The 21,129-nt window shown below is 37.0% G+C and overlaps 1 protein-coding gene across 1 annotated transcript in view; it reads right to left on the reverse strand.

The window, feature by feature from the left end:
• LOC128984716 (cytoplasmic dynein 2 heavy chain 1) overlaps positions 1-21,129 on the reverse strand; it is a 101,241-nt gene that overhangs the window by 55,402 nt on the left and 24,710 nt on the right. Inside the window, exons 28-42 of the mRNA XM_054404058.1 lie at positions 16,588-16,727; positions 16,325-16,409; positions 15,384-15,575; positions 14,945-15,138; positions 13,986-14,124; positions 13,624-13,743; positions 11,847-12,029; positions 11,012-11,235; positions 10,329-10,441; positions 8,340-8,548; positions 7,610-7,717; positions 6,417-6,573; positions 5,729-5,936; positions 4,472-4,578; positions 4,172-4,350 (exon numbers count right to left, since the gene is read on the reverse strand). Of these exons, the coding sequence (XP_054260033.1) occupies positions 4,172-4,350; positions 4,472-4,578; positions 5,729-5,936; positions 6,417-6,573; positions 7,610-7,717; positions 8,340-8,548; positions 10,329-10,441; positions 11,012-11,235; positions 11,847-12,029; positions 13,624-13,743; positions 13,986-14,124; positions 14,945-15,138; positions 15,384-15,575; positions 16,325-16,409; positions 16,588-16,727 (2,358 nt within the window). The remainder of the gene's footprint in view (positions 1-4,171; positions 4,351-4,471; positions 4,579-5,728; positions 5,937-6,416; positions 6,574-7,609; positions 7,718-8,339; positions 8,549-10,328; positions 10,442-11,011; positions 11,236-11,846; positions 12,030-13,623; positions 13,744-13,985; positions 14,125-14,944; positions 15,139-15,383; positions 15,576-16,324; positions 16,410-16,587; positions 16,728-21,129) is intronic.

Consider the following 21,129-nt stretch of genomic DNA (forward strand, 5'->3'; position numbering starts at 1 on the left):
CAGTAATTTCTGAAAAGTGTTATAACGATAATTTCTCTGATCTCGAATTAATGCCCACTAATTTGGTTTTGAGCTCCTATACAAACCAGCCAATAAAACCTGTAGGAAAACTTAACGTAAATGTACAGCATGAATCTGAGCATAAAAAGCTAACATTGTATGTTGTGTCTAAAGGGGCTAATCCTCTAATGGGAAGAGACTGGATTAGGGAACTAGAAATATCGATCCGAATCCCTAAAGAAAATAGTTTGAACACGGTTGAAAAGCTAGATCAAAAACCAGTAATTGTCAGTAAACTGTACAGTAAATTTCCTGAGGTATTTACTGATGCATTAGGTTGTTACAAGGGAGATGCAGCTAGATTAGAGTTGAAGGAAAATGTAATTCCTAAGTTTTTCAAACCCAGACCTATACCATTTTCGATCAAAAGTAAAGTGGAGTCTGAGATTGATCGATTAGTAAATAATGGGATTTTAACTCAAGTTAGCAATAGTGAATGGGGAACTCCAATTGTGCCTATTTTGAAAAAGGACGGAAGTATAAGAATATGTGGCGATTTTAAAGTAACGCTCAACCCCTATTTAGTAGTCAATCGCCACCCAATTCCAAGGATTGAGGACATTTTTAATAATTTACAAAAAGGGAAGACATTTTCAAAAATCGATCTTTCTCAGGCTTACACTCAGGTAAAGTTAGACGAGGAATCAAAGAAGTATTGTACAATAAGTACATCGAAAGGATTGTATATTTACAACCGAGTTCCATATGGTGTAGCATCCGCCCCGGGAATATTTCAGAGTATAATGGAACGCATTTTAGCTCACATTCCCGGCGTTGTTTGCTTCCTAGACGATATTTTGGTAACAGGAACTGATGACAAACAGCATTTAGAGAGGTTGATTCAAGTGTGTGAAACTTTAAAGAATCATGGTTTAACAGTAAGTCAAAATAAATGTCAGTTTTTCTGTAAATCTGTTGAGTATTTAGGGTACATATTAAGTAAACAAGGACTAGGCACATCTCCTAGTAAAATTGAAGCTATTGTAAACGCCCCAGTGCCTACCAATGTAACTCAGTTAAAAGCTTTTCTAGGTTTAGTTAATTATTATTCTAAATTTGTGCCAAGTATGTCTACCATTGTATCCCCACTGTATCATTTACTCAGAAAGTACACTCCATTTGAATGGAATTTATCATGTGATAAAGCGTTTCAATTAATTAAGAGCAAATTAGTTTCAGCTCCTATTTTGGCGCATTATGACCCAAATTTACCCTTGAGGTTAGCTACTGATAGTTCTGCCTACGGGGTCGGAAGTGTGTTAAGTCAAACGCAATCAGATGGATCTGAAAAACCTATTTGTTTTGCGTCAAGGACATTGTCTAAAGCCGAATCAAACTACTCTGTAATAGACAAAGAAGCTTTAGCTATTGTGTTTGCTGTTAAAAGATTTAATCAGTATTTGTTTGGTAGAAAATTCACACTAGTAACAGACCACAAACCATTGTTGTCAATTTTTGGCCCTAAAAAGGGACTTCCGGCTTTTGCCGCTAGCAGATTACAGAGGTATGCTTTATTTTTAGCCAGCTATGATTTTGACATACAATATGTTTCCTCTCAGGGAAATGCGTCTGCAGATTGTTTATCTCGCTTACCGTTGCAAGCCAAACATGTTAACGAACAGTATGAGGAAAATCCTTATGTAGGAACCTATTTGCAATTTTTAGCGGAGGGAGATATTCCAATTAGTTTTGTTGATATTAAGAGGGAAACACAAAAAGACCACGAGTTAAGTAAGGTATTTGGCTATGTCTTGTATGGCTGGCCTAATGAGGTAAACGAGGAATTACGACCTTATTTCATAAGGCGGAGCGAACTAACTATTGAGCATGGCATATTAATGTGGGGTTATCGGGTTGTCATTCCAAAAATGTATAAAAGGGGACTGTTACAAGAATTGCATTGTGGACATTTAGGGATAGTCAAAATGAAGGCTCTAGCCCGTTCTTATCTATGGTGGCCTTCAATAGATAAAGACATAGAAGAACTTGCCAATAGTTGCTCGCAATGTCTCATGGAACGTCAAAGCCCGTCAAGGTCATATTTACATGTATGGGAATACCCAAAGTCAGCGTGGCAACGATTACACATAGATTTTTTAGGCCCTATTAATTCAAAGTTGTATATGGTTGTAGTTGATGCTTATAGTAAATGGATAGAAGTAGAGGAGGTCAGTTCCACATCTGCCAAAGTAGTCATAAATAAATTGAGACCTATGTTTGCAAGGTTTGGAATTCCGGAACAGTGTGTCACAGACAATGGCCCTCCTTTTACATCCTGTGAATTTAGCAAGTTTCTTAAAGCTAATGGGGTTAGGCATACGCTGACACCACCTTACTTTCCCGCTAGTAATGGCCAGGCGGAAAATGCTGTAAAAACAGTAAAGAAAAGAATAAGAGGGGCTTTGTTTTCAAATCAAAATCCAGACTTAGCTTTAAGTGATTTTTGTTGGCATATCGAAATGCAGTACATAATACAACCAATGAAACTCCAGCCAAACTAATGTTCGGTAGAGTATTGCGAACTACATTAGATTTGATACGTCCTTCTGTTAGTAAAACGGTTTTGTCAAACCAAAACAAACAAATTGTAAACAAAGGGGGAAGTCAAACTAGAGAACTGTCAATAGGACAGCCTGTTTTAGTTCGTGATTACAGGGGAAGAAATAAATGGACACAAGGTGTAGTGATTAAAATGTTAAGTCCTGTATCTTATTTAGTAAAATTAGACTCAGGTATTGTATGGAAACGCCATATTGACCAGCTGGTCGGGTTAAACACTAAGGTAAATTTGAATGATCAACAGAATGATATTACTAGAGAGGTAGTGTTGCCTCCAGCTGAACATATGTTTGACCAGGATGTTGGTAACAATGCTCAGTCAGCTGGTCGAGCTTCACCCATGAGACCGGAAATGCCGAGTACACCTCGTACTCCAGGACGTAGTAAACGTAGTAGTACGCGCTCATCGCTTACTCCACCGGACGTGACCTTTACATCACCTGTACGATCAGCTGATCGACCCAAACAAGCATCGCCATTGAGGCGATCTGCCAGAGAAATAAAACCTCCTGAAAGGTTGAATTTGTAAATATTTATTTCTGTGTTTTGTTTCCAATTTTACCAAGGTTGCTTGTTTTAATGTTTATTGTTTTGTCTTATTTGATTGAATCATACAATATTGTTTTATAAAAGTGTTTTTGTTTTAGGTTATTTAATGATTATTTAATTGGTTTGATGTGTTGATAAAGATTGCGTATTTTAAGAAAAATATTTTAAACTTAAAGGGGAGGAAATGTAGTGTATACAATAATAATGTACCATAATTTTGCCATTTTTACGATATTTAGATTTCTGTTATAAAGAGTTGGCAATATGTTTTGCATTTGTGTCCTGACTGCGATCAGGCGACTGTGACGTCATATCGTATGATTTCAATAAAGCTCCCGGATTGGCTACAACCCATCACGCCACTTTTCCCTCCACGTTTAACCGCCGTTCCAAAAGTTTCCTTGCTGACCAGTCCTCAAGATTCCAACAAACCGTAAACATGTAGTCGGCCGGGTTTTATTTAATTCCCCAAATGGTGTTTTTATTTCAAGTCATTGCACCCCAAACGTTCCACTATCCACTCAACCAACCCTGTTTAGATGTATTCAAATGATTAACATTTTATTTTTTCAAAGATTTTTTTGGACAAATAGGAATACATTAATGGGTGTCTGAGGTACAAAAAACTATGTAAAATCAAAATTTTGAACCTGGGTTCTAGCCAATATAGCAACTGGGTATGAATTAAATTAGTTAATCTAATTTTTAGACACCAAAGATACAATGTAGAATCATACTAACTGTTACATCAAGATAATGCGAGTCATGCTTGTAAAAGGAAAGGACCAATACATAATGAAATATCATATTTTTAAAGCTATAACTAACAATTTTTAACAAAGGAATTCTTTACTTAAGAACTTGGAGGGGAAAAGTAGCTTATTTACCATACAAGTTTGTACAAGAAAAGATTCATCTGTATTCCTCATCCTCATACAGAAGACCATGGTTCAGTGAAATGTTCACTGGATTTGGCTACGGGAAAAGCAGTAGTCATATTTACCTTTTGACAAAATTCTTGTCTGGACGAGTCAAGGAGATTACTGCCTAACCCACTGACCAGAGCAACAGCAAAATGAGCTCTAGACACGACCCCTGACATGAGGGAAAGTCCACTGGATACAAGAGCGGCAGGGGATGTAGAAACTACCATCTGGCCTTGGTCCAGCATCCAGGATAAGGCTGCAACATTGGAAAAGTAAACCCTTGACCCTCTTATGATTCGTAAACAAGCCTACGTAACAAGCCTAATATACGTAAATTTCTACTAACTTCTACAACCGTAGCAAGACAACAAACTGACCTTTGTAAAAATACTCTTCTACATAATGAGTCAGGATGCTGACCACTTCTTCAGGTTGGGTTTTAAGCCAAGCTTCCACTAGGTTCTTTGGATCAACATCATCACAACTGAAACAATAAAAGTTACTTTTAATGAATCTAGGAATTCTTGAATAGAAATTACTATGCTTGTCTCCCTTCCCAATGTCTAAACACTTTCGAATATACTGAAAGCAATATGCAACTCAGGCTACATATAAGCAAGACAGATTACAGGAATAGTCAGCTGAAGAAGAACCTACACTGATAACTAACAATGTTGACAAGCATGCAGTAATGTGGGAAGTCTGAGAACACAACAGACCATATACTTTGTGACTGAAGAGTTCTGGAAGAGTTAAGAAAATGAACTCTTGGATCTCTAACGCCTCTTGGGGTAAGGGTCACCTTCCTCAAAAAGAGTTCATAGACAGGAATGTGCAGTTTATAAAGAACCTAAATTGTAATATTAGCAGTACACTATCGCCAAATGTTTGGCACAAGTCACGATAACGAATGCTGCCCAATGTGAAACACAAACACCCACTGGCTCACCTTTGTTTGCTGAACTTGCCTGCCAAAAATATTGCGCTAATCACCTCACTGTAAATTGTTCAGTGGTGCTGAAATGAATGTCGAAGTTGTCGCAGATTTTTCTTTTATAGTTAGGCCTACACTTACTGTCTACACATACCACAAAAAGAAAATTAGGAAACTATGGAGGGTCAAGAGATGATGGATGAAGAAATCTCTTCGACAGGATCGATTTGTTCACTTAAACAAACCAAGGCATAATTTAATCTCTATATATTTTTATTAAATTCGTCATAGCTAACCAAAACAGTCAGAACTCTAGTGGTAGTGAGTTACTCTTGAACTAGACAACTAGGCAAGACAAAAGAAGACGAGTGTGTACTGGCCTCAGTTTGTGTGTGCTAGTTAGTGCTCAGCGCTTGCCTTTGCTCGTTCTCTTTTGACTAATCAAAACCGTCAAAAATCGGAACTGATGTGAGCATGAATGGTGACGAGCCGAACTATCCAAAGCACAAACGAGCATACCCAGTACACAATCGTTCTTGCTTTAGCTCACCTACATTTGGTGATAGTTCACTGGTAACAAATTGGTTCTTTAGACACAACACAGGGTGTGCAAAAACCCAAAAGTAGCTGAAGCATTTACAGATAAAGTCTGTCCAGCTCAATCAATAAATGTTTGATCTCAAAGAGTCATCTGTCCTACCTAAGAAGGATCATCCCCATGCGGGAGACTGTAGCTGGAGATGCATGACTCAGATCATGTGTCTCAAATAGGAAGTGTACATTGGGTCCAAACTGTATCCTCCAGCCAGAGGGTAGAGTCAGAAGTCTGTTGTCATCCAACACGGAGTTGAGCGCTTCTATCCACTCTGGGTCTACATCTCCATCAAACACTATCCAGCACTCAACATCTGAAAGAAAGGTTGAGCAGTTTGATTATTGAAAGATAAACTTCCCTACTTAAAACTGTTTAAGAGTCTGGTGTTTATTACACTGTATAGGCTACCAATAATGTAAGTTTTGTTTAAAGTTGGTGAGTTAGTGGCTCTGTGAAATCAATGCAGCAATACCTAAGGTTCGAAGAACACTTATATTCGAAGAATGGATGAGATTGTCACTTAGGCTAGTTTGAGTTGTTGTACAACCTGATACTATTCGATGTATATATTGTACAAAATAATGAATAAAGAAGTTTGAATTGAATTGAATTATCTAAGAAAAGAACGACCCTAGATATTAACATGACTACAGCTATCATTTCCTCTCTAAAATCATAATAAAAGTCAATAGGGTAAGATAAAAACAGCAACAAAAAACTGTCAAGTGAAATCCAACATTCACAACTTACACAAGATAAACTTATGAAATCAGTGTGGTAAACCCTACTACACCTGAAGGTTGTGAGTAGACGGCTTGCGCTGTAGTACTCAGTACTCCATCCACCCACTGTCTAGTGTCCAGGTCTATGTTGCCCAACAGTTGGGTGTGAGACATTGCCTTTGCATTGATAGTGTGCTGCCTTACAGTTACACCTGTATGTGCTAGAGCCTGTAACATTGATTTCATGGTAAAAGAATAACAATGGAAGAATTTCAACAAAGTTTTTCTTCTCTAATAAATATTCTATCCCTTTGAACTCCATGAATTTCCCAATGATTTAGCTATGTATTTTGAAAATTTTTCCCCATTTAATGAAAAAAAAACCAACAATTTGTTATAAATCAAGTGGAGGAAACTTTGCTTCCATGTTAGATTCTTCCTAGTCTACCAGGGTTTACCATTTTCCTTGGTAGCCATATTTGCTCACAGTGAAATACACATGCAATATTTACCAAACATAGGTCACTTCCTGAAACGAAACTGATTAACGACCAAAACCGGCCATCATTGTTCAAAACATCCTGAAAATTGTGCACATGATTCACAACTCCATTCATATCCATTACTCGACAATGGACTTTAAACTATACCCCTTAAGCTTAAGAAATTTAATCACAGAATGCAATTCATACTTGGTAGGAGCATTGATTTTCTCCAAAGAGAAGTAATTTACAGAGGAGTGATTCAATGGTAGTCTAGTGGTGTCTAGCACTAGTGCTGGTGTCTAGGGCAAAGTCCACCACCGCCCTCTTGTCCTCATGTACTACAATGCTCATGGTTGAGGAATTTCCTCACAGTACTCGTCGCTCGAGCTGTTACTCGTTCATCACAATTTTATTTCAGGCAAAAAACAAAAAAGTATTCTCTGTATTTTAATTCTCAAAGTTTTCTCTCACAACATTATCTGCTACTACAACACCACAAATCCTCGCAAAAGGGGTGAGGAACTACCTAGTATAGTATTGGAAAAGTAAACATCATGGCACTATTATCAGACTTCCTTACCTTACTTAAGACTGGAGCCTCATTGGAGACCTAATTTTTATACACAATCCTCGTAAAATTAGAAACTGTTACACACTTCAGTTTAGCAAAATTCATTCTGCTTTACATAATTCCAAAAATGCAATACACCTATATATGGGTGTTACATTTATGTGTCACAATAGTGGATATTTCATCGTTCTAGGAATTTAATACTTACGTGTTTCAACAGTTTGATGATTGTTGACTTGCCAGAACCTGAAGGTCCGACCACCACCACACCCATCCTCTGTCTCAGCTGTTCATACAACTCTAGGCACTTCCCCTCCTGGAGAACAGGAAGATGTTAACATTTTAAATGAAAAATAAAATGGCACTAGATTTATTGGAGAAAATTTTGTTTACAATAGATGTACCAAACTATGTTTTTCAAGTTCTTTTTGGTAGAGACTTTGATTTGAGATTGCCATTGATTTGATTATACCTATTTTTGTCATGTTTTACCCTTAATCTTACAAACAAAATTGAGTATATCTATATTACAAGGTTTTGTTAGAAATACATACATTACAAATAAGTAAAAGTAATAAGAGTAAATTTCAAGTGGACCAACTAAACAGATCCTGTACTTTACATATATAACAGTGGTTTAAATATCTTTTACTGCCGGAGTGTTTCACGTGGTCTGTCTAGGCTACTTATTTAGAATCTTAAAGAGAGTCTTCATCAGGCCACAAAGTATAAATTTTTGATAATTTTTTTATCGTTCAATTGACACCTTTTAGCCTGGAGTTCCTCAAACCAGTGGCCTAGACAAACTAAAAAATCACTCCGGCAGCAAAAAGGTAGCTATTTATCTAAACCACTATAATATTCTTACTATCATTATTCTTTCTCAATCAACTATCAACTTCAAATGTCTTTGTACAAAACACAAAGTACAAACCAACCTGTTTTGCGTTGTACACTAGGTGCAGATCCTGATAGCTCTGTTGAATGGCCTGGGTCATCTGTGTGTCGTTACTACTCTCCAGTGGGACGCCAGGGAATGTGTCCTTCACCAGGAGATCAAAGTCCCGACTGTCTGCAGCCGTCAGCTTGGACAGAGTGTTGAGACGAAGAGCTCTCACAGCCAACGCCATCTCATCTTGCTCCGAGTCTAACAACAATACAACCAGCAGAAAAAGTTACTCCTTAAGCTATTATTCCAATATGTAGCCTAAAGTAATTATTAAAAGGGGGTTTCCTCTTTAATGTGACACATCAGTTAAAATCGTTAAAACCGAAATGGTTTGTTTTAAGACTTCTAAGGCACTATTACATACAAATGGATCTGTACAAAAGTATATGAAGAATATCTAGCATTTTTGAAACCAGGAGATGTGATCATGAGAAGGCCAATAATTAAGACAGAGGTAATCTTGCATAACATAAACAACACAACAACTTACCAAAACTGGCGTTGTTTGTTCTGGCGTCCCTCAAGGCAACATACAACAACACAACAACTTACCAATACTGACGTTGTTTGTTCTGGCGTCCCTCAAGGCAACATACAACAACACAACAACTTACCAATACTGATGTTTGTTCTGGCGTCCCTCAAGGCAACATACAACAACACAACAACTTACCAATACTGACATTGTTTTTTCTGGCGTCCCTCAAGGCAACATACAACAACACAACTTACCAATACTGACGTTGTTTGTTCTGGCATCCCTCAAGGCAACATACAACAACACAACAACTTACCAATACTGATGTTGTTTGTTCTGGCGTCCCCCAAGGCAACATACAACAGCACAACAACTTACCAATACTGACAATGTTTGTTCTGGCATCCCTCAAGGCAACATACAACAACACAACAACTTACCAATACTGATGTTGTTTGTTCTGGCGTCCCCCAAGGCAACATACAACAACACAACAACTTACCAATACTGACGTTGTTTGTTCTGGCGTCCCTAAAGGCAACATACAACAACACAACAACTTACCAATACTGACATTGTTTGTTCTGGCATCCCTCAAGGCAACATACAACAACACAACAACTTACCAATACTGATGTTGTTTGTTCTGGCGTCCCCCAAGGCAACATACAACAACACAACAACTTACCAATACTGACGTTGTTTTTTCTGGCATCCATACAACACAAGGCAACATACAACACAACAACTTACCACTACTGATGTTGTTTGTTCTGGCATCCCCCAAGGCAACATACAACAACACAACAACTTACCAATACTGACGTTGTTTGTTCTGGCATCCCTCAAGGCAACATACAACAACACAACAACTTACCAATACTGATGTTGTTTGTTCTGGCGTCCCCCAAGGCAACATACAACAGCACAACAACTTACCAATACTGACAATGTTTGTTCTGGCATCCCTCAAGGCAACATACAACAACACAACAACTTACCAATACTGATGTTGTTTGTTCTGGCGTCCCCCAAGGCAACATACAACAACACAACAACTTACCAATACTGACGTTGTTTGTTCTGGCGTCCCTAAAGGCAACATACAACAACACAACAACTTACCAATACTGACATTGTTTGTTCTGGCATCCCTCAAGGCAACATACAACAACACAACAACTTACCAATACTGATGTTGTTTGTTCTGGCGTCCCCCAAGGCAACATACAACAACACAACAACTTACCAATACTGACGTTGTTTTTTCTGGCATCCATACAACACAAGGCAACATACAACACAACAACTTACCACTACTGATGTTGTTTGTTCTGGCATCCCCCAAGGCAACATACAACAACACAACAACTTACCAATACTGACGTTGTTTGTTCTGGCATCCCTCAAGGCAACATACAACAACACAACAACTTACCACTACTGATGTTGTTTGTTCTGGCATCCCCCAAGGCAACATACAACAACACAACAACTTACCAATACTGACGTTGTTTGTTCTGGCATCCCTCAAGGCACTACCACACCCTCCAACAACAGTCTTGAGAGCTCTCAGACCCCAGTCATAATGTTGCTGCTGAGAAAGTAGCTTCCTGGAAATTAAAACATTACGGGTCATATACCAAATAGAACTATCATCGTTGTGCTTTTCAACAATTAATTAATTCTTGAAATTATCACATGATTTTTTTATGATGTGCATTTTAATGAGTAAACACAATTAATTAAATTAAACTGGAAAGGGTAACTCGAAGAGATAAAGAAAATTGGAATCATCGAACCCGACCCATGTAAATATTTTTGAAACTGAAAATAATTGTCCTATGAGCTTCATTTTATTTCATAGTTAAGAGTATATTGATTATAGCTGGCGGAAAGGGGCAGTGATCAGTCTGAGGAAAATTCCGAACCCCAGCAACATCTGTGAGATAAACTCAATACTCAAGATTGTCAATATGGTAAACCTTACCCAAGGCAAACGATGGTTGAGAGATTGTAAAAACGAATCTTGCAGGGTATATCCATATTTTTGTACTGATAATTAATTCAGGAGCTTGATCAGTATTTAACTCTTGGCCCTTAAACATGTCATACTCTACTCTTGTTTTATATTTAAATGTTAAAAATATGTTATCTGTGTATATGAACACAAGAAAACCTACCTGGCAAGATTGAAAAGAATTACAAGTTTGGTGCCAATGGTGTTTGCATGTTTGAAACCTTCACAGTGCAGTGTCACTTGAGCTATGAGAGTCTCGTCTGGCTTGGACATCACTACTGGTCTAAACAGCTGTTTGAGGTTGTCAGGCAGCTTCTGACGTCCTGCGTATCCCTGGCCTGCAGGGTTCAAGGTCACAAATATCCCAGTGTTGGAGTCTACGGCCACCTGTCAAATGTAACAGGATATTTAACAAAAGATTGAACAGCTATTTTTATTTGAAAAAAGTATTCCACACTAAAAATGGTCTTGTGGAGACTTGTAGAGAAAATCCTTAAGTAGGCTTTTGGATCAGTTTCTGAAATGCCAGTATCAGACCAGCTGTGTAAATGTGTTTAAAGAACACGGCTTTCTCAAATGTCTATCTCTGAAAAAGTTTTCTTACATAAAATCCCATAACCTTACACCAATTTTTACAAACCCTAGAAAAAGAGTATAAGCAGTCCAAGACAAACTGACTGCTTTTGAATACAAACCAGATTAAATTGAAATGAAGTTAACAAACCTTAGAAGAAATAATCGCTAAACACAAACAACACTGAACATAAAAATATTCTAATTTTAATTTAAGAAACTTCCGATAGGGTCAAGTTTTTAAAATATTGACTTTTACCTTCATTGTGGGAAAATTTAATTAGGCAAGGTTATTCTTTGCTATTCTTCCTAACCTGCCTAAAATCCAAACCACAATTAAAGCGGTAAGACCAGATCATGTCAAACTATATCACCATATCATGTCTCTTACAAATTTTCTTTGGAGCAAAACAAAGATCTCTTACCTCTTGACCTAAAAGAGTGACACTGGGCGAGGATCTCCTAAGGGCTTCCTGTATTGGGTGAATCTGCATGGATATAGCAGATAGAGTGGCTTCTTCCAAGCGGTTGAACTCGTCAAAACAACCCCAAGCTCCACACTTGACCAGGCCAACCAAGATACGAGTGAGCGACTGCACATCTATGCTCTGAAAGAAGTAAAATAAATTTGTGTAGTTTAAAAATTTAAAATTTATATGTCCATAGAGACACATAAAACATCACAAAATTAAAAGTAGAAATTTTCGTGGTCACTGACCACTTTTTCAACCACTGGAGATTGGAGAAACCATCTCAACTCATCATTTGATTTTCTCCAATCTCCAGTGGTTGAAAAAGTGGTCAGTGACCACGAAAATTTCTACTTTTAATTTTGTGATGTTTTATGTGTCTCTATGGACTTATTTAAAGGTAAGCCTGCTTTCCTGTCAATTTCCTTAATAATTCCTGGCAAATGCCCTATCTTTTTATAAGATAAAATTTATATGTGTTTGTTGTAGGGGTACTACTGTATTTTAGTACAGTGTACCCCAATCTGCCACTTAAGAGTAAATGAAAGGTGTAAAGTAAGGACAACAACAAGGATGTGGAGAGGCGACTAGATGGAAGATGGAAGGCATCCATTACAAAGACCAAGATTAACACGTTGACTGCTACACGTCGCTAGCACTTCAATGTGGCGCGCGCCGACAAAAGTCGGCACCAGACCAACAGAAATATATTGAGTCAGTGTGAGCTTAGCCTCAGACGGAGACGTTATAATCGTTGCCAGACTGCAAGCTTAGAATGCGAGCTTTACTTTGGTGTAGGTTGGTACTAAAATTTCCCGTAAAATCCTGTCTGGGAATGCTTTTGTCCCGGTTTCGGGGATTTTTTCTCTTCAACCCACATTACAAAGACACTGGATACGGATCCGTGCAGTGCTGCTACCTTTGGGTGTTTCAGTGAACTACATCCACTCTCGGGGTAACGCAGCACAGTCACCACTGCTCTTTTTGTGATTCGTCAGACTGAAATATTTGAATGCCGATTGCGTTCGCTGATTCGGTTGCGTGGCGGGGCATCGCCCGCCACTGGGGAGCGCCTGTACGTTGTTTTCAGCAGTCAACGTGTTAAGATGGAGCGACCAAGTGGCTAGAGATGTAAGAAGTTGACATGGCGGAGGACAGCGGAGTCTGGAGGCAACTCGTTGGCGAGACCAAAATTAATCTTGGATTTGGGTGGCTACAGGATGCTCGTGAAGAAGTTTCAGTTAGGTACTCGACTCTGATACCTTTCTGATCTCATCAGCTATCCTCAGCTAATAGTACTATGGATTCTACATGTGATTCTTCAAATCCTTTCAGAAATATTCAGAAAAAAAACCCAACGGCAGTGGCCAAGCATTTTACAAACATTACGATCTTCCATTTCAAGGAAGTAAAAAAGTAGCAGCAATACCATAACGATGAGATAGATTCTTCAATGTTGAAATTAAAACATCCAGAGAATTAAACTTTGAAGTATAATATATATTCATGCAAATTTAATTCAACCATCGCATCATTAAAGGAATTTAAGAGATTTGTCATCCTAATTATGTTTGATTTCATTATTCTATGGAAACTCCGTGGCACTTGGTTAAATATTCTTGCCACCAAGACTGATTATTTCACAATTAGTTAAGGCAAAAATAAATTAAGTACTAGGCAAAAATAAAAAGCTCCACATCAGACTAAACCAGCTGAATCTTGACACTATTACCTCATCACAGTTGAAGACAAGGACCTGTCTCCCCAGTAGTCCTCCCAATGCCTTAACTGATTCCGTCTTGCCTGTGCCTGCTGGCCCATAAGGGTTACCTCCAAGGCCCATGCTCATTGCCTGCAAATATAAATAAAAAAATTGAATATCTCTAAACAATGCTTAATGAACAGGGTTAACAAGAATAAATAAAATTAATAAAAAATAAACTATCAAAGGCGAGGTATATTTTGCCTTTGAAGCCCCAATTTACAATTTATTAATAATTAATTACAATTAATAGGCCTATGCTAAATTGTAGGGATGAAAAAATTAAAAAAATTTTTTTTGTGTATAAGTTTAAGAACGTCTTTCAGACTGACCTGTGTCAAAGTCAAGTAGCACTTGTCAGTGAGAGGTGTATGAACCAGCTTGGCAGCATTGCCTTGATATTCATAAGAGTAGACAAACTCTGCATCCACCATTCGAGCCACCACCTTGCCATCTTCTCTCAGGTAGAATCTACCGGTGTTGATCACGGTAACATTTTAAAATATTTTTCCAAAGAACTTAAATCAACAGCTTTACCATATATGTATATTTTACAAATTACGATTTCCGATTCCAAATCCTAAATCCTTATTACTTTTAATTTTATTCCCCTCCCTTTTTTTATATGAAAATCTGTCAAAATATTATATTGGGATGAAAAACAAAACAAATTGCCAAAAACATCAAATTAATTGAATTATTTGAGAAGGAAGCCTCTAATTTCCAAATAAAGAGTACTATTGTATGCGGTTTAATTTTTAATGATTTATTTGAGTAATTTTAGTGTATGCTATGTATTGTATTTGTTTTTGAATTTTTCATAAACCTTGACAATTTTTGTCAATACAGCCCTGGTGACTTAATGTAGATACTTATAGAAAATTAACAATTTAATTTACTGACTAACTCAGATTAACTCAAGATTATACAAAAGAGAATATTTAAATTACTAAGCAAAACTTAGTTAAACATAGTACACAGAGATGGCTACTAGTGTTGCTGATGGGAATAGGTTGATTGATAAAATGTCAACTTTCCTAGGTGTATATTTTAAAACAAAGATGAGTGGAGGATGAGTGTTAAATGAATGAATGAAATTACAGCTTTATTACTAAGAAGATCAGAAGATTTTTTAGAAAGGAACATAAGTTAAAAGTAAAATCCCAATGATCAAGGACAGCTTTGTCATCTTTCAAAACCATCAAAAACCTTTGAATTTTCTCAGGATTGAACCAGCTACCTTCTGATAACAAGGCGAGCACAACATCCTCTCAGCCACCCAGTTACATACCTGAGTTGACGTTGCCAATGCCAGTCTGATGTAGTTGACACTCCCACGGTCAGCAGATGCTCCACAACACTGATGTGGTAGATAACATCCAACTGGAGAGCCTTCAACTTCAACTCCAAAACAGCTGACTCTTTATCTTCAGCATCAGCTGATCCTGACTGCAGCTGATACTTTGTGTAAAGCTCCAACTGATTCTGAAAACAATGACAGTTGATAATTCTAAAAAAAATCGCTCGTTGGTCGTAACAAGCCTTTAATTTACATTGATGGATATTAAAGAGAAAAAAAAAACACATTCTCATGCTAGTTCAGCTACATGCAAGTGCTTAAAGGCTAAAATATGGGTTGATGCAGTAGTTTTTCCAAGGGTTTTGTTTTTAATTTGGAAATTTGATATTTTGTTTTGACAAATCACTAGCAACAAGCAATCTCTTTGTACCTTCAGTGTGGCTAGCAGATCCTTGAGGCTGGCAGACTGGATGGCCTTCTCACACCTGGATGTGAATGACACTCTCTCAGCCAGACACAAGACCTGGGAAGGGAACTTGCTGGGGTCTGGGTTCTGAAGACACTTTGACACAAGCTTCTTCAGCGTAGTCTTCATCTCTTTGCCAAGGCAACTTAGCCACTCCTGTAATGCAACAGTGAAGACGAAATCTGAATAATTGTCTAATAGTTCCAGTAGACTTTGGCTCTAGAATAGCTTATCTTTTTTCCAGATTAAAGGTTGTCACTGAGTTCAATGAGTGAATACAAAATGTAAAAAAGGTGTTGTTTGTCCATCTTAAATTCACAAGTAAATCATATATATTTCAAGTAGTAAGTGAGTATTAATATTTCAACCTAATGCAAAACTTCAAGATAGTAGAAAAACATCAAGCTTAAATTTTCCTTCTCAACTACTACACCATTAATAATATCTTTTTATTTATATTATACTTTCGATTGAAATATTTTCTGTTTGGATTTTAAACATCATAATAGGTAGGCTACGGTTTTAAATAACAGAAAGATAAGCATCCAACATTCCTAAACAACATTCCTATAACACGATTCCTTATGCTTCTACAATCTAAAAAGACATTAGATTAGAAGTCAGATCCTTCCTTTGTTCAGACACTGGAAAAAATGGAAGCATATGGTTAGGAATTTGAAAACGAACGATATCCATAACATAAAGAAAAATGGCTGTACTCCCAACCCATCTCAAACCTACATTTATAAGATGAAGAGGGTAATCACTTCAAATTTTAACATATTTTTATTTAGGCAACGTCTTTCCTTTGGGACTTATCTCAAAGTATGGTGCCACTCTGTTAATAATTTTGTTTAAGTTTTCTTAAAATGTAATAAAATATTTATTATGTTTACTTTACAAACCTCAATATCTTGAGTGACTTCCACAGGTGAAGATAACTCCACTGTTTCCCCTTGTAAAGACTGCATTGCTGTGATCTGACCTTCTCTGAAATCAGAAAATCATAATTCTGCTGACAAACTTTCATTCTTACAAGTTTCCTTTTCACAAGTGGCATTCCCCAACAACTACAAAACAATCAGTCAACAATGTTTGCATATGACAAAGTCATTAAAAAGAGTGACAACAATAGCAGGAAAATCGTCATAAACACTGAATCAAGTACCTGAAGACCACTGAATGGATACCAGAGAAGAGTTTCTTGAGGTGTGACTGAATGACGTGTTGCTTGTTGGCTTGTCCAAGGATTTCCAGCAAATCCTCATCTCCGAGGAAGTAGAATCGAGGAAACCTTAGTCTCTTTTCCTAAAAAATGCAATAGTTATGGTGTAGTGAAGAGTTTTGACATTTTTCATTTTTTTAGGTTGGCGGCCTTTTTTTAGCCTTGCATTTGCTTGTCTACATAGGCTATGGACATGCGAGGAACGTATCCAGCAAAGCAAGGGGTGAGCTGCTACTGGAAAAGAGTAAACTGTACTGATAAAAAGTAGTGGCAGGTACCAGAACCCAATACATTACATAATTGTTTTGGGCCCAAAGTCTGTGGCACTACCAACTGAGCCACCGACTCATCAACTGAACTTCAACTGATAGAGTGATTATTTTATAGGAGTAAGATACATCATAATGACATTGGCTTGTCATAGCTATGTAAAAAAAATCTTTATCTATAAAATCTATCTATATATGAGTGAAAATTTAAAAACGTACGTTTTCAGGAAAAGCACTTTGCAAATTTTTTCCCCCTTTTTTCAAAACTTTTATTATTTTTTTTTATTTCATTAACATTTGAAGTTTCATAAAATGTCCATGGTAACGCAATATCTTTGGTAGTTTTCTTTTTAAAGAGCATCTTTAGTAGAAAAACACAAAATCCTGTCACGACCATAACGGACGTTTAAATGAATATTTAAAATAGTTAATATTATTTTTATAACTATGTTTTGCTATAAACTAGTTTACTTTTATGACCATTATACAATAAAAAGGTCACTGAGCTTTTGGTATATTTGGTCTTTCTAGAAAAAAATAAAACAAACTCAAAAAATAGAAAAAAGCCAATAAAATCTTTTTAAGTTTGTATTACTCCGAAAAAACTTACCTGAGACCCGAAAAATCGTTATGTTTGTATAGAGGTGTGCTTCTTTTGTGTATAAAACATTTAAATATGACGATATTTTAATTTTTGAAATTTTTATGATAGAAATCATAAACGTGATGGTCAGGGACAAGCGGTACGGTCGTGAATTGTCTGGAATAATCTAAATCTTTCCAAACAATCCTTCAATTATACTGTTAGTTATAATAAAACTATGTGTTTCAATTGAACTAAACTGTTCAATTTACAATTATACTAAAGTTATTGACACGACCAAACACACTATAATCCATAAGGCTGGATTGGTCGTGAAAAAAACCGCGATGGTCGTGAAACTTTGGTCGTGAAATTACGTGTTATTTGACTCTGTTCTGGCGGTAGCCCTGCACCTCATGTCGAGGATACAAAGTGGACTTCTAGGTTAATCTAGCAATTGAAATATCTTATAAACAAAAATTAACACCATGTCTACTTCATCGAATGGCTACTTACGGTCATGGACACACCAAAATTACAAAAAAACACAATCTTTCCTTTATTAATCTTGTAATTCCTCCTTTTAACTCAAAACGACCGGCACTACAATCCTGACGTACACCCCGAACTAGTCTCTAAAACCAACTGACTCCATCGACGCCAGGCTTGCCACTGTCGTGCTCCAAAGTTGAAAATTTTTCCCAAATGATCGTGACGCCAAATCGAGGGACAGACTTATTTTGTCATGGTAGTCAGTCTGCAATGACAATAAAATTATAATATGCTCCTTTTTTGTAAGTTTAATAACCATTGATGACATAAAAATATGGCTTTATATATTTCGGCATGAATAACTAGTCTAAAAACAGCGTGAAAGTTGGAAAATGTACCCTAGGGACACGTCATGGTCGTGAATTTCGAGACTTTAAAAATACGAACAAAATACCTAGAACCTATTTAAAACCAAATAAATGTGTGTAACATGTTTCCCCCGTCCCAAAAAATATTAAAACACATAATAATAAACTACAAATCCAGTATCTACGAAGTAAAAGGCCAGGGACATAAAAACGACGTCCATGTCACTGGCCCGGCCATGACGGAATTAGTACATAAGAATTATGTTAATATTTAGTACCTATTTCGTACTATTTAGTACCAACAAACAAAAAATTAGTACCCCACTCGGTACCGGATTACTAATTAATTTAGGATTCCGGGCCAGTGACATGCTGGCCCGGCCATTTTCGAATTTGATCCTAATATGTATACCATCATTTAGTACCTATTTCGTACTATTTTGTACCTCCATTAATATAATTTGTACCTCAAAGAAAACCAAGCTACGGGCCCGTTAACTGTACAGGTCAATGACCTCTCAGCCCGGCCATATCGTAACCTATGGTTATAAAATATACTACTATTTAGTACTTATTTCGTACTATTTTGTACCTCCATTAATATAATTTGTACCTCAAAGAAAACCAAGCTACGGGCCCGTTACCTGTACAGGTCAATGACCCCTCAGCCCGGCCATATCGGAACCTATGGTTATAAGCTATACTACTATTTAGTACTTATTTTGTACTATTTTGTACCTCCATTAATATAATTTGTACCTCAAAGAAAACCAAGCTACGGGCCCGTTACCTGTACAGGTCAATGACCCCTCAGCCCGGCCATATCGGAACCTATGGTTATAAGCTATACTACTATTTAGTACTTATTTTGTACTATTTTGTACCTCCATTAATATAATTTGTACTTCAAAGAAAACCAAGCTACGGGCCCGTGAACTGTACAGTTCAACGACCCCTCAGCCCGGCCATATCGTAACCTATGGTTATAAGCTATACTACTATTTAGTACTTATTTCGTACTATTTTGTACCCCCATTAAAATAATTTGTACCTCAAAGAAAACCAAGCTACGGGCCCGTTAACTGTACAGATCCATGGCCCCTCAGCCCGGCCATATCGGAACCTATGGTTATAAGCTATACTACTATTTAGTACTTATTTCGTACTATTTTGTACCTCCATTAATATAATTTGTACTTCTAAAAAAACTACAAAAAAAAACTACTAAAAAAACTGAAAGACAAATAATTTTGAAAACTAGGGAATGTTGAAGCCATAATTTTAGTTTAGGGTTTCAGTTTTTTAGAAGATAAGTTTAAAATTGTAAAAAGTCTAGCAGCCGACGCTAACATTCTACATTCTAGAAATATTGATATTACTTCAGTTTTAGTTGACTACTAAATTCCCTACGTAGGACGGGCCAACAGCTCGTTAAGTTTTACAACATAAATTAATTAAGAAAAAAGAAAGAAAAAATTAACAAAGTTGTGAACTTAATGTTGAATGAAATAAAAAAATCACCACAGTACCCTCGCACCAAAATAGCCTAAACCTCGACACATTGATTACTTGGGTTGTATGAGTAGTACATATTGTTTAATATGAAGAACTGAATAGTTGGAGATAACCACCAAATAACTGCATCACTTGTTAATTATTGAGTACTAAATAATAGCACACCTTATAACTAGAAACTGTGACATGGCCGGGCTGAGGGGTAATTAACCACTAACAATAACACGATTACACATACAATATGTAACATAAGTTGTTTGTTTATCTTTGAGGTAATTTTTTTACCTCGAAAGGTACAAAAAAGTACGAACAAGGTACTAAATAGTAGCATAGCTTATAACTACAGGTTCCGATATGGCCGGGCTGAGGGGTCATTGACCTGTACAGTTAACGGGCCCGTAGCTTGGTTATCTTTGAAGTACAAATTATATTAATGGAGGTACAAAATAGTACGAAATAAGTACTAAATAGTAGTATAGCTTATAACCATAGGTTCCGATATGGCCGGGCTGAGGGGTCATTGACATGTACAGTTAACGGGCCCGTAGCTTGGTTTTCTTTGAGGTACAAATTATATTAATGGAGGTACAAAATAGTACGAAATAAGTACTAAATAGTAGTATAGCTTATAACCATAGGTTCCGATATGGCCGGGCTGAGGGGTCATTGACCTGTACAGTTAACGGGCCCGTAGCTTGGTTTTCTTTGAGGTACAAATTATATTAATGGAGGTACAAAATAGTACGAAATAGGTACTAAATGATGGTATACATATTAGGATCAAATTCGAAAATGGCCGGGCCAGCATGTCACTGGCCCGGAATCCTAAATTAATGAGTTATCCGGTACCGAGTGGGGTACTAATTTTTTGTTTGTTGGTACTAAATAGTACGAAATAGGTACTAAATATTAGCATAATTCTTATGTACTAATTCCGTCATGGCCGGGCCAGTGACATGGACGTTAAAAACGTACGTTTTTAAATTTTCACTCATATATAAAAGGCAAAGCCCTCACTGACTGACTGACTCACTCACTCACTCACTCATCAATCACTAATTCTCCCACTTCCCATTTACCTAGGAGGCTGAAATTTGGTACACTGATTCTTTAGGCATTAAATAGGAAAACTAAGTAGTTTTTATTCTGATCGGACTCTCGGGCTCCGCCCCAGTGGCTCTGGAGTTTCCCATGTTAACCTTATGAGTACTCATATTTAAATGGAATTAATTAATCTTAACAGCTGTTTCAATTAAAC

The sequence above is a fragment of the Macrosteles quadrilineatus genome, unplaced genomic scaffold (assembly GCF_028750875.1).
Source record: "Macrosteles quadrilineatus isolate MER2022 unplaced genomic scaffold, UCM_ALF_1.0 Scaffold_2__2_contigs__length_208266976, whole genome shotgun sequence".
In the NCBI taxonomy this organism is placed as follows: domain Eukaryota; kingdom Metazoa; phylum Arthropoda; class Insecta; order Hemiptera; family Cicadellidae; genus Macrosteles; species Macrosteles quadrilineatus.